At 36.9% G+C, this 13436-nt stretch overlaps 1 protein-coding gene across 2 annotated transcripts in view; it reads right to left on the reverse strand.

Annotated features, from left to right (window-relative positions):
- The window catches only part of TBX20 (T-box transcription factor 20), a 57689-nt gene that overhangs the window by 30432 nt on the left and 13821 nt on the right, over positions 1-13436 (reverse strand). For both annotated transcript variants that reach the window (XM_027574933.2, XM_027574932.2), the window contains one exon: positions 5432-5508. In XM_027574933.2, the coding sequence (XP_027430734.1) occupies positions 5432-5508 (77 nt within the window). The remainder of the gene's footprint in view (positions 1-5431; positions 5509-13436) is intronic.

Raw genomic sequence — 13436 nt, forward strand, 5'->3', positions numbered from 1 at the left:
AGCCCAGTCCAAATTTCAATGACTTTTTTGGGAAGACTTGACAAAATGATTCCAAAGACTGGAAGCATAAATGTCAAAGAATATCAAGAAAATTTGAAAATAACAAGAAAAAGGTTTGGAGTTTGCCATATCAGATATCTAAGTATCATCAAATATTTATATATTTTATCAATTTGTAAAAATTAATACAATACTGGAAGATCAATAAAGAGACTACAAAACTACCACAGACAAAAATTTAGTATATGATAGGGGGAATTATAAATAAGTAGGAAAGGAATATGCTAGTACGTAGATGGTATTGGAACCACTTATAAAAAATATACAGTTTCAGAGGTACAGGTCTGTGATTCAACAGTCTTACACAATTCACAGCGCTCACCATAGCACATACCCTCCCCAATGTCTATCACTCTGAAACAAATAATACATTATAGGTTAAAAAAAAAAAAAAGAAGATAGTAGGAAAGGAAAAATGAAGGGGGGGAAATTGGAGGGGGAGACCAACCATGAGAGACTATGGACTCTGAGAAACAAACTGAGGGTTCTAGAGGGGAGGGGGGTGGGGGGATGGGTTAGCCTGGTGATGGGTATTAAAGAGGGCACGTTCTGCATGGAGCACTGGGTGTTATGCACAAACAATGAATCATGGAACACTACATCAAAAACTAAGGAGGTAATGTATGGGGATTAACATAACATAATAAAATTTTAAAAATGTAAAATAAAAAAATATACAGTGACATGTCTATTTTATATCTCATACCAAAATAAATACTGTATGAGTTTTTAAATAAAGGCGCCTGAGTGGCTCAGATGATTAAATGTCTACCTTCAGCTCAGGTCATGATCCCAGAGTCCTGGGATCAAGTTCCGTATCGGGCTCCCTGCTCCTTGGGAGCCTGCTTCTCCCTCTGCCCCTCTCTCTCTCTCTCTGTCTCTCATGAACAAATAAATAAAATCTTTAAAAAAAATAAATAAATAAAATAAATAAATAAATAAATAATTAGAAAGTAGTAAAGTGACAGAAATCTGTACTTGAATATTTATATTCATATTTATAGAGTTTTGGAGTAGGGAACCTCTTCTTAAGATAGAAATCGTAAAGTAAGAGAAAAACAGATTTGGTGATAAAATATTCTATTTATCAAAAACATACATAAAAAGCTAATTTCAAACTCACAAAATGGTTCCAATATATATAAACAATAAAAATACTAATATAAGTAGCTTATATGGATCAATAAAAGAAAAGATAAACAATCCAAAAGAAAAAAACAAGAGCTAATGACATAAACAGGCCAATTTACAAAAGAAAAAGTACAAATTTTCACCTATCAAATTGGCAAAGATGAAAAGATGGTGATTATGTTTGACAAGAATACAAGAAATGGGTACTCTTGACCATGCCATGGACAATCATTCTTGAGGGAAACTTGGCAGTTTGTATGAAAAAACCTTAAAAACATGTATTATCTTTCCCTTTATATGAAGTATCTAAACTAGACAAATTCATAGAGACAGAAAGTAGAAGAGACATTACCAGGGGCTGGGGGAGGAGGAATAAGGAGTTACTGTTTAATGAGTACAAATTTTCTATTTAGGATGATGGAAACATTTTGGAAATGTAAAATGGTGATGGTTGGACAACACTATGAATATACTTAACCCCACTGAATTGTTTACTTAAAAATGATTAAAATGGTAAACTTTATGTTGCATATGTTACCATGATTTTTTAAAATTCCATTGCATGGCCATACACATTTATTAAACCATTTTTCTATTAGTGAATATTTAGGTCTTTCCCAAATTTTTAACAATAAAAACAACATTACGAATAAAAAAAGTATATCCCTTTCTGCCCCCGGGTCCTGTCCCCATGCTTTAATGAAACCACCATTTTACACCAAAAAAATAAAATAAAATAAAAATAAAAAAGTATATCCCTAGACCCAACATTTTTATTTGTTAGTATTTATCCTATGGTAATAATGAAGAACATGAGTTAAGATATATATTTTCCTCCTAGCACTGTTTGTAATAATAAAAAGTGGGAAACCTAAATAACTATAGGACTGGTCAAATAAGTGATTGGACACAGTAGAAAATTAGGCAGCCATTAAAAAGTATACTATAGTCATATATCTATTGATATTAAGGGGAAATGATTAAAAATAGTATGTGTGTAAACCTTAAAGGAAGTAAATGTTCGTACATGCATAGGAAAGTACCTGGAAGAATATATAAGTCTTTGCCAGTGGTTATCTCTGAGTAAATGGGATTTGTTACTTATTTATGCTCTTTTTCTTGCTTGTTAGATTTTTCTGCAATGAGCATGAACTCTCTCTGGGAAAACAAGCAAACAAAAAAACCTAACAAAAGAAACTTAATTTTGAAGAAACCATTAAAAAACCCTCCTAGTTATTTTTCCTTTCTCAAAAGTAACACTGTGCTTTCCCTTACTGTACAAAGTGCCCTCCCTCCCCCCCCAAAAAAAGAAAACACCAACTGACAGTCTGTTTATTATTATCTGACAGACCAGCAGATAATTCTTTCTCTGAACTAAATAATTAAAAATTCGGTGATATTAAGAAATTCCTTTGGGCTTTTGGTTTGCTTCTAAGCTGTCCATTACAGGTATATGTGCAAAGCGTCTAATGAAAATGCTTTCTACTTTTGCTAATGAGATGGTTTTCCTTTTACAAATGAAGGAGATGCTGTCACTGAAGAGTAAGGCTACACACGGAGCATGGGAGACATTCAAGTGTCTGAACAGAACCCATTAAAATGAGAGCAGGAAAACTGTAATGCCTTATACAGTATCCCAAAAGCTTGTGCAATTGTAGAAGAATAAAACAAGGAGTCTGGAGGTAACAGATCCAGTCCCAAAAGCATTTTTGTTTGGGTGTCCCACACCGAAGTTGTAAATCTAGAACAGGAAACTTGAAATCATTAAGGTCACGTATTTATAACATCACATTCAATTAGGTTAGAAAAGTGTACTTTCTGTCATCATGTCATAAAAAGATGTGTTTTTGTCTCAGATCTCTTATAAGGAAAGTCCCCTATATTGTTACAGATAGGGCTGTTTTCAATCAGTTACAAGGAGCAATTCAATTACTAGATGGTTTAGTGCAGTAACTGACTCCAGACTAATTTAATTTCTTTAGGTCTCTAAAGATCAATTGATCTGATTTGACCCATCCCCAAAGGCTGTTTAGGGAAAATTCAGACTTAAATACCTGGAAATGAAATCCAAAACCTTCGCCAATTTCACACTAGTTAGGTCATCCTGCAAACTTTCAGCTGGTCACAGAAGATGCTCTCTTCGCCCTCAGACCACTGAAAGCTACTCAGCTTCATGGACGTGTGAGTGCTCCCCACATCAGGATGCTTATTCAGTAAGTGGAAAATGTGCCTGCATGCATTATCAAATCTGCTGTTCTAAAGGGCAGTCAGCCTGGGGACTCATATCTCGTGAGCACACGTGCAAATAAGGGGCTATTTTTACTCTAGGAGTAGTTTATTAAGACTATTAGAAGTACACTTAGATGGGGCAAAAAATAATTATTATTTCACATTTTTAGATTTATAAAGTGTTTCATAAATGTCACCTTACTTGGTTCTCATAATAAACCTTTGAAGGAGCAGGGTTGTTTTTCCCATCTTCTCGATAAGGAAACAGAGGCTGGGACAGGATCACTCAGCCAGTACAAGGCAGAGCTGGGACTCTAACCCATGAGTTTGTCTCCCAGTATATCATGCTCACCCCCTAATCTGAGATAGAAGATAAGGTACACACTATAAAAACACACCACTGCCGTCCCACTGAGCCACTGTCTTCATTCTTATCTGCTACCTGACTGAAATGAAGAAGTTCACTTCTAATCCCACCTGTATACATCCAGTTGGAGTCACTGCTTCTGGCTCTCCAGAAATAAGAGATGAAAAAGGTCATGGCTGAATGAGAGCAGCCTTTGTAAATGGACTTACTTGTCACCCACACTGCTGATGCCACATTCTCACTGACTTGGGTCTCAAGGCCTATCTGCTTGCCTATGTCCCACCACATTGGAGAGCTATCCATTTGGTGTGTCTCTGCAGTCTGCAATCGACTTCCAACTACAAGCTCAAGTTTCCTTCCCTGATCTCAGCCCCCTCAACCACTTGTCAAGCTCTCCAGTGACTTAATTTCTCTCTTCTACTTGAATCCCACAGCACCTGCTCCACTTTCAGCCTCTCCTGCTGGCCTCCTCACTGAGCCTCTATATCTTTTCCTCCAAATCAAAACCCGCTGTGCTCTGCTACTTGGGAGGGCTGAAGGAAGGATCAGATAGATATTGCTAAAATATGCAATGACCCCTTCATCTGCATTTCCAGGAAGGTTGGAGAGAAGTGCCGAGCTCAGGAGATGTGACCATGTGTTAGGTAACAAAGAGTGTGACAGAAATGTATAGCAGTTGGTGGGGAGGAAATCACACAAAGACCTGGAAGTAAAATACACCAGAAGTTCTGGTGGCTAGGGTACACCACCTGTCAAAGAAAGACTCTGGGCCACATAGAAGAAGTAGTACAGAAGACGAATAAGGTCTAAAGATCTAATGTATAACATACTGACTAGAGTTGATAACACTATTGTATAATTGAAATCTGCCAAGAAAGTAGAACTTAAATGTTCTCACACAAAAAAGAAGTACAGAACGTTCCATAGTATATGTAAGGGATACAAATGATCAGGTTGAAAAATCTTCTCCTTAAAAAAAACATCATTTTTTTGACATTCCTATGGGCAAGCTATGAATCTCAACGTAGTCATTACTCGCCATGTAGATGATTTCACACTGTGTAAACCATTTTAATTAAGTAAAAAGTGGAGTAAGTTACAGGCCTGTGATTGTCACTTGTCTTCTTAAAGGTCCTGAGACCTGATGTCTCTCCTATTAAATATGAGCAGTCTATGCCATACGTAAAATATGTGCCTTGAATTAAGTGACATCTCCTGGCTTCAGAGTTCCAAACTACTCATATTCTTCAGGCTAGCAAAAATGTCCACTTCAGAAGGCTAAGGCTATCAAGATTCCATTTCTCTGCAGATTGCCACCTAAGAGATACAGCTTAATATCATCAAAAGGACTGAATCTTTGATAAGGAAGAAACCCTATTTTTTTTTACAGTTGAGTCAATGTCCTGACCAAAGAAACCACTTCCTCGGAAACAGCGTGGAACAGATGCAGGTGCAGCAGCTGTCAGTGCTTAAGCAGCTGCATGTCTACAGGGTTTCGAGGTGGAAGGGAAGGTGGGCTGGTGGGGGTCGGAGACTATCTAAGTAGGGTTATGGCACTTGGGCGTTGAAAGGAGTGTGTTCTTACAAACTCACTCTTCTCTTTATCTTATCTGGACAAAAAAGTAAACAGAAAATTCTCATTACCTCTCAATGTCAGTGAGCCTGGAGGAGTCCCGGAATCCTTTGGCAAAAGGGTTGCTATCTATTTTCAGCTTGGTTATCTGCAAAAGAATGAATGGGTAACAGAACAATATCATTTCCGAGGTCAAGGAAGCAAAATCAGAAATAAAGAGTTTGTTCATTTTCCATGCTGTCCCAAGAATACTTAATGTCTTTCAGGATCGTGAGAAGGGTGGAAAGTGATAGAGAAGTTCACAGGAGGGAGGATTCACAGCCCAGTGGGACAGTTGGTCAGGGAGGGCTTCAGAGATGAGGGATTTGAGGACTGGCTGGTCCTAGAAAATAGCCCGAAGGTCAATGGATAGAGACAATTAGGGAAGGGGCCTTTTGTGAACAGTGTGGCTGCAAGGTGAAGAAATGCTGCCTCCTGCTGACTTGGCAGCATCATTTGTGAATCCTATAGGCGTGCATATATATATACATATATATACATATATACACACACATATATATATATATATATATATATATATATAACATAATGGAGAAAAAGATAAAATGGCCAATAATAGCTTCATGTTCAATACTGCACTGAAATACATGACATAAATACATGATATAAAGCTTTCAGAATATAGATTTACCCCTGCTCCCCTTCCATCTGACCAAATTAGAATCAACCAGTCTTTTGTTATCCTCCCATACAATGCTATTTATAGACTCTGTGCTTATATAAAAAAAAGTATTCCTTAATAAGAATCACAGTCTGAAGGATTAAGTATTTAGTAAGATGTGCTAGTCCATAATTCCCACAGTATTAATATAAAAAGATCCATTAAATCATATGCACTGTGCCTCCAAAGAAACAGACATTAGGTTATGAAGCAAAAAATAAACGCTGAATAAAAGATACTCGAGACTCATAAAATTCCTGATTAGAGCCAAAAGGAACCCAGAAGGACCAAGACACAGCTAGTCACTCTCTGAATTAGAACCATAGACACCTTTAAAGAGAGTCCTAGCTCACTGGCATCAGAACAAGAACCCACACTAATCTTTAGAGAGAGATGCACAAAATAGTCTTAGCCTGGAGAAAAGTTTATAAAGTTGAGGCATGTCCTCCTCATAAGCACTAAACACAATTATAGATTGCCTGAAATACTCTCTCACCAAAACACAACGTTTTCTCTGATCAGAGTGTATCTGCTATTCATTTTAAATCATTAACACCTAAAAATTGCCTTTTTCATTACAAAAGAAAGGCATTATTTCCCTTTTCGAATTTTCTAAATATGAGCTAACCAATGTACAAGTTGCAAAGAAGCTACTCACCTCACTTAAAATAGAACTTCCCACACTATCCTATCCAGAGACCCCCCCTTTTCTGTCATGAACACTGACTAGTTATAAGATTGATTATTTGATAGTATTAATTTCTAAGAGTGCATGACAGTGTCTCACAAATGCTCACTGTTAGCCTTTTCACTCTAGTGCAGCCAAAAAAAAAAAAATTACTAATTTCCTTTTCAGCTTAGTTAGTGGACATGATAAACAAGGAAGGAAGGAAGAAAACTGTTCTTAGTGAATAACAGCAGCTAATTTAAATTTGCATATAAAGAAATACACAGGAACGTCAGAGGTTGCCTCTAATGTGTAGCCATCCAGAGTTTGTAGACAACCTTCTCTAGCACACTGCTACCACGGTCATAGCCATGGATTTCTCAAGGGCGAAGTCTGTTTCAGCCACCTTTCAGACTACGATTTAGTTTTGCAGGTCCATTTTCAGGATGCAGGAGAAAATTTTTATTTGTCCCAAATAAACCATAAGCATCTTCTAAAGCACAAGCAATTAGTATGTCCTAAGATTATAAAACACCAACTAGATTTTTAAATCCTCAGTCAGGAGCTGCGTCTCTTTCTACTGAATAATTAAAGGTTAAAATGCCGTATATTTCTAAAGTGCTTTATGGTTCATGAAAGTGCTTTCAAATTAATTCATTGACAAATATTTAATGAGGATGGATTACTTATCATGCACTATGCCAAGTGTTGGATGGTACAGAGATAAAGAACACGTGGGCCCTGCCCTAATGGAGCTTCAAACTGCAAGGCACAAGCAGAGGGACACAAAGCTTACCAGAACTGAAGGTGATTTACATGCCACTAAAGAGGGTGACACCACATCCACTGCAGTGTTAGTGATTTAAGCGTGAAGCAAACCCAGATGAAAATTTCAAACTGAAACTGTGAGGTAGAACAGTAAGTCTTCTTTCAAGCTCAATTCCTATCAGCTAATTAATAAAATGTAAAAGTGAACAGATAAAATGTAAAAGTGAATAGATAAAATTGCATGGAGACAGTGACAGAGGGATGCCTGGGTGGCTCAGTTGTTAAGCGTCTGCCTTCAGCTCATGGGATCGAGCCCCGCATTGGGCTCCCTGCTCGGCGGGAAGCCTGCTTCTCCCTCTCCCACTCCGCCTGCTTGTGTTCCCTCTCTTGCTGTGTCTGTCTCTGTCAAATAAATAAAATCTTTAAAAAAAAAAGACAGTGGCAGATATCTGATGGAAAAAGTAATTTTGAAAGAAGTCCTTTTACAGCCCTTTCCTCTAAGATGTGAATTGTATCATTTAGTTTGAGTCTTTACAAACTAAAAGAATAGAAAGTATTATCTCTCTGTTGTAATGATTAAAGGACTTTTGATCTGCTTGGTCCCTGTGAAGAATTTTGAAAATTGTATTTGCTTTTCTTCATTATTTCCAAAAGGTAAAGACTATAGGTTCAGGATATGACGACGACTGTCATAGAGAATAAACACTCTCAGCAAGTGTGTGTTGTTCAAGCGGTATGTCACCATACATACCATTACTGCCATCACTCTGAAAAAGTGAATTACATTCAGCAAGTTTTCAGATGTCTTTGGAATTTTCTTTCTTCATTGGAATTTTCTATTTCTAGTATCTTTTTAGTCCCTCTTTCATAATACCCAGGCAGATCACCGGTAACTTTTTTTCTTTTTCTTCACATGTTGATATAACTTCAAACTATAGCAAAGTTTCGAGAATAGAATGAGGTACTCTCATACACCTAGATTCACCAATCAGTTACAGCAATGATTTGACGTTAGTGTGCTAACTAGAAATGGAGCTTGAGACTTTCTCCATAGACCATTTTATCTAATTCCAGGGAAAATAACTGCTTTTGGAAGTTAAAGGAAATAAAGCTGAATGGATGTCTAATTACTAAAATCGTAGGGGGGTCCCGGAGTAACACTACAATTTCGAACAGGTTTTATGGAGTACCGAGTAGCAGCACAAGGACTGTGAGTTAAACTTCTTAATGCACCCACCATGCTCACTGTGCTATCACTAGTCTCTGAGTTTACTGGGGTGTCAGCAGTAAGCACCCCCAGAAATGTTTGTTGAAGTTTGCTTCAAGGACAAGCAATGAGAAGTAGGATTTCATCTTTTTACCAGTTATGGACTAGCAAAACTTCCTGAGTTTACCTAAATAACATTTCATTTTGCTTTCTAATTTTAAAATAAAATAATTTTTAAATAGCAAGATTTTAACATTCCAGGTAATCATACATTTTTAAAAGGTCAGGCATAGATTTTATTCCATGGATATTTCAATGAAAACTGGTAGTAACAGAGAAAGAAATTCATTTCTGAAGATACAGTTTTATATCCCTTTATACTATTTGGGATAACTGAAAAAGTTCTACATCTGCGAACTGACGAGAGAAAGGACCCAAGTTACAGACAGTGATCTCAGCTGGACCCTAATACAGAATCCCTGCCCCTGTGTGTAACGCTGTTCGACAATATCATCCATGTCAACGGTGAAACTGCAAAAAGGATCCCCAAAGTAGCCAACTACCAAATATGTTTAAAAATATATATATATGAAACTACAGGTATAGCTTGTAACTCAAAAGCAACATTTAAAAGTAGTAACTTTTTTCATTTTGTGAGGAAAAAGCGTTACAGGGCAGCTCTGCATGCTTAAGAAATCCCGCAGTTTTGTGTATATGCAAATCACCGACTAATTCAGGCCAAAACACAGCCACTGTTCTTTCATCTGTTATCTCAATAATATAGGACATAATGCATTTCTTAGCCAGAAAATTCACTCTTAACATCTCCTTTATCTATAGGTCACAAGTGTATGCAAAACCAGAGAGCAGATTTTGACACTGCCGTGGCACCGATGAGGGTGGGGGGGACCTCTCCCAGTGGTCGTTATCCCAAGTGATACCGCTGAACTCTGGACCCAGCTGGGGTGCCCAGCCACAAGGTGAAATTGGTCCCCAGAGCCCATTTCTCCAATTATCAGGAAAAGATCTCTCCAAAGGCATTTAAAAATGAAACCTGACCTACACTTCAACTCTACAGCAATGGTCGGCCCGCTCAAAAACAATGCATGACCTTTAAATCTGAAATTATAAGATAGTTTGTTGAAAGTGTAATGTATTTAGGTTTTATCTAATAATGTAAAGAAATGCAATCATTTCCTTGCAAAAAAAAAGAGAGAAATAGCAAAATATGCCCCATTTTCATTACTTACAAATAAAACTACCACCCACAATAAATGAGAAGGCTTTTCACAAATTCTGTTGGAAACTGAATTGGCTTTTAATAGATATAAAAATAACAGTCCTGTCCAAAGTTTAAGAGATATGAAAGTGATCCTAAATGTGAACTTTTAAATCTTCCTCTCTTTTCTTTCTGTTCTTGTGCATGGAAAAATTCTAATCCTTATGCTAAGTACATGTTTACTTCCTATATATTTATTTTATTCTATATCTGGTATAGGAAAATAGTACACAAGCATGGGTGCAGCTGTGAAAAAGTGGTAGATGTGGGGAGGCTTGAGAAAGAATCAAAGTTTAGAAAATTGCTTAAGACTAATGAAAATACTAACCCCCAAACTGATTTATTCATCCCACATATGTTTATTGAACATGAATTTCTATTGGTCTTATGAGGTTTTAAACCATTTGCAAAACTGGCTTATTAGTATACCAAATGAAATCTTTGACTATTACCTGAATTTCAAATATATATATATATATATATATACACGCACACACACACACACACACGCATGGAAATTATGCGTTTAAAGGTAGATGTAAAGAAATAAATTCAGACACAGCAGGATCTATTGAGAAAAATTACTTCTGAATCTAATCACTTCTATTGTGGGTTATTTAGCAATGAAATGATATACTAATCATATTAATCTTTATACTTAATGATGCAGTGAATGAGAGCTAGGAACTGGTAACTAGATTTTGAGCCCATTTATAATCTCAATTAGAAATAAACATTTGCAAGAAGAACAACTAATGTTAGGATGTGTGTTTATTAGTACCTTTGTCTGTTTTAATTTAGCAACATTTTCAAATTCATTTTCGAAAGCTTGACATTGTCAGTGGTCACTTCCTTGGGCCTGCAGTCTAGTTCCCATGAGGTCGCCAAAGGAGGCGTTAAGACCCGGAAGATGGTTCTGTCACTTACCAGATTTGTTACCTTGGGCAAATGTATTAACCACTCTGAACCTGCTTTTCCATCTATAAAACGGGGCTCCCAGGGCCTTCTTCGGGAGACTAGTATCAGAATTAAATGAGATATTCAGAAAAAATGTAGATAGTTTTTTTCTAAATTAAAAGTAATAAACCCAAGCCATGAATGTTAGTTGGATCCTAGTTCAAAGGGGGGAAAGGATGGGGCGCCTGGGTGGCTCAGTTGTTAGGCGTCTGCCTTCGGCTCAGGTCATGATCCCAGTGTCCTGGGATCGAGCCCCACATCGGGCTCTCTGCTCAGCGGGAGGCCTGCTTCTCCCTCTCCCACTCCCCCTGCTTGTGTTCCCTCTCTCGCTGTGTCTCTCTCTGTCAAATAAATAAATAAAATCTTAAAAAAAAAAAAACAAAACAAAGGGGGAAAAGGTTGTTGGTCCCTCCTGGAAATATTAATATGAAACTGAATTTTAGAAGATATTAAGGAATAACTCTTATTAATTTTCTTAGCTGTGAAAAAGACATTGTGCTTACAAAAATAATATTCTTATTGTCAGTATGTACTTGTAGAAATATTGACAGGTAAAGTATCATGATGTATGCTACTTAGTTTCAAATGATTCAGGGAAGGAGAAAACTACATATACAGAGAAATAGAGCAGGCGAGGTCCAGGAAGGTCACCTTGAGTTATTTAACCCCATGCCTCAATTTTCCCAGCTGTAAATACAACGAACAAATACTGTTTGTTCCTATTTTATAATATCCTTGTGAAGATTAAATAAGACAATTCACTTTAAATGGTTCCCAGCACATAGTAAGTACACAAATATTAGCTATTGTTACAATTATGGAGATAAAACCTCATATTCCAGTGTACCATGACCTGAGAGGTCCTGCCAAGGTTTATTCAGGACTGCTCCTTCACCTATCAAACTAAATCTATAGTTTCTTAGAAACTTTCCTTCAATTTTCTTCAGTCTGTAATTTTCATTTAAAAAAAAAAAGCAATTTACCTATTCTTGCTTTGGTTTTCTTTACAGAGAATTTTGATAAAAGCAATGAAATTTTCACATGACACGTTTCTGGTTTATTCTCAAACATCAGCAGACTTCTTGTAGAAGTACAAATCTAATGTCTTATAGTATAAAAGCTATAAATTCAATTCATGTAAAATGAATGTTTTAGGAATGTTCTCTGAATCTATATCTGTTTTACATGTGTCCTCGAATAAAAACTGGGATAGTTGATGTCAATGTTTCAGATTCTCAGTGAAACAGTATTAGGGTTTTATACCCCTGTAGGCTTCAATCTATACCCAACTTTTTAGCTTGGTCATTCTCTGAAAGTTTCTACTCTTGTGTTGTTGCCTTAGAGACAACCAAAAAGTTTTAATACTTTGCTTTTACTTTAAGATTAGTATGATAACATTTGTGCCTTCATTTAGCTCATTAAAAAAATGTGCCACTAACATTTTAAAATCCAAAAAAGTGACAGTTTTGTCACTTTGAACACTCCAGAGACAGTCCGATAGTCACCATATGCCTTATTTATAGGATGCCTGACAGTTTCCACACAGCACCACATTTGATCCTCACAGGAATTCCCAAGATGTTCTGGGCAGTTCTTAGCTCTAGTTAACAGGTAAGGAAAATGGCAGTGGTGAAGTAAAACCTACTCCAAGCCATACAGAAATTATAGGTGCTTATGGCTTACAGACACACATCCACTCCTGCCTTTTGCTCACATTCCTTCCCTGGGCTCCTATTTCCTCATTTGTGTAGGGCTACCTGGGCTCTCAGCTTCACCTTCTTACTTTTCTCAAGAGACACAACACCGGATCTCCTCTGACTGACCTATCCCACTCTGGCCTCTGAAACATCTATCAGGCATGACCTTACAATTACTCATTCAGAACCCAAAATATAACAATGTCAAAACAAAAAGAGGGCAATAGTCCTGGCTACCTTAAAACTAACCAAATAAAGGCAAGCTACAAAGACCTAGAGAGGCCACAAACAACCAAATTTGTCAAGTAAACTGAATGAGTTCCTTTTACTGAAGTATATCAGAGGAATTCTATTTCTGGTCCTTCCTGACCCTGAAAAGTTACTATCCTCTCTTCGCCTCAGCTTCCTCACTACAGAATATTCCTATGACCCCCAGTCTTCAAGGTTATGCTGACCATGAAAGAATAAAATATATGGGGAAGTAGTGACCAGCACCCAGCCCTCAGTAAGACTTTGATAGTTATTAACTGAGTTGGATTAAACCTTATGGATGAAGAAATACATAAACTTGAAATGTGCTATATATCAAAAAGTAGAAACTATAAAACTCGATATTATAAATTAGATATCTTGAAGTTGATTAAATATACACTGCTTACATGCTATAGTTTATTATCTAAAGAGACATTTAAAAAATCCTTCTACTAGAATTACCTTAAATTACAGGTGAATAAGCTTCACAAAATTTCTGAAGTACCAGCAGTCTGGGTAGTTGGCTGG

This window comes from Zalophus californianus, chromosome 12, assembly GCF_009762305.2.
Source record: "Zalophus californianus isolate mZalCal1 chromosome 12, mZalCal1.pri.v2, whole genome shotgun sequence".
Classification (NCBI taxonomy): Eukaryota; Metazoa; Chordata; class Mammalia; order Carnivora; family Otariidae; genus Zalophus; species Zalophus californianus.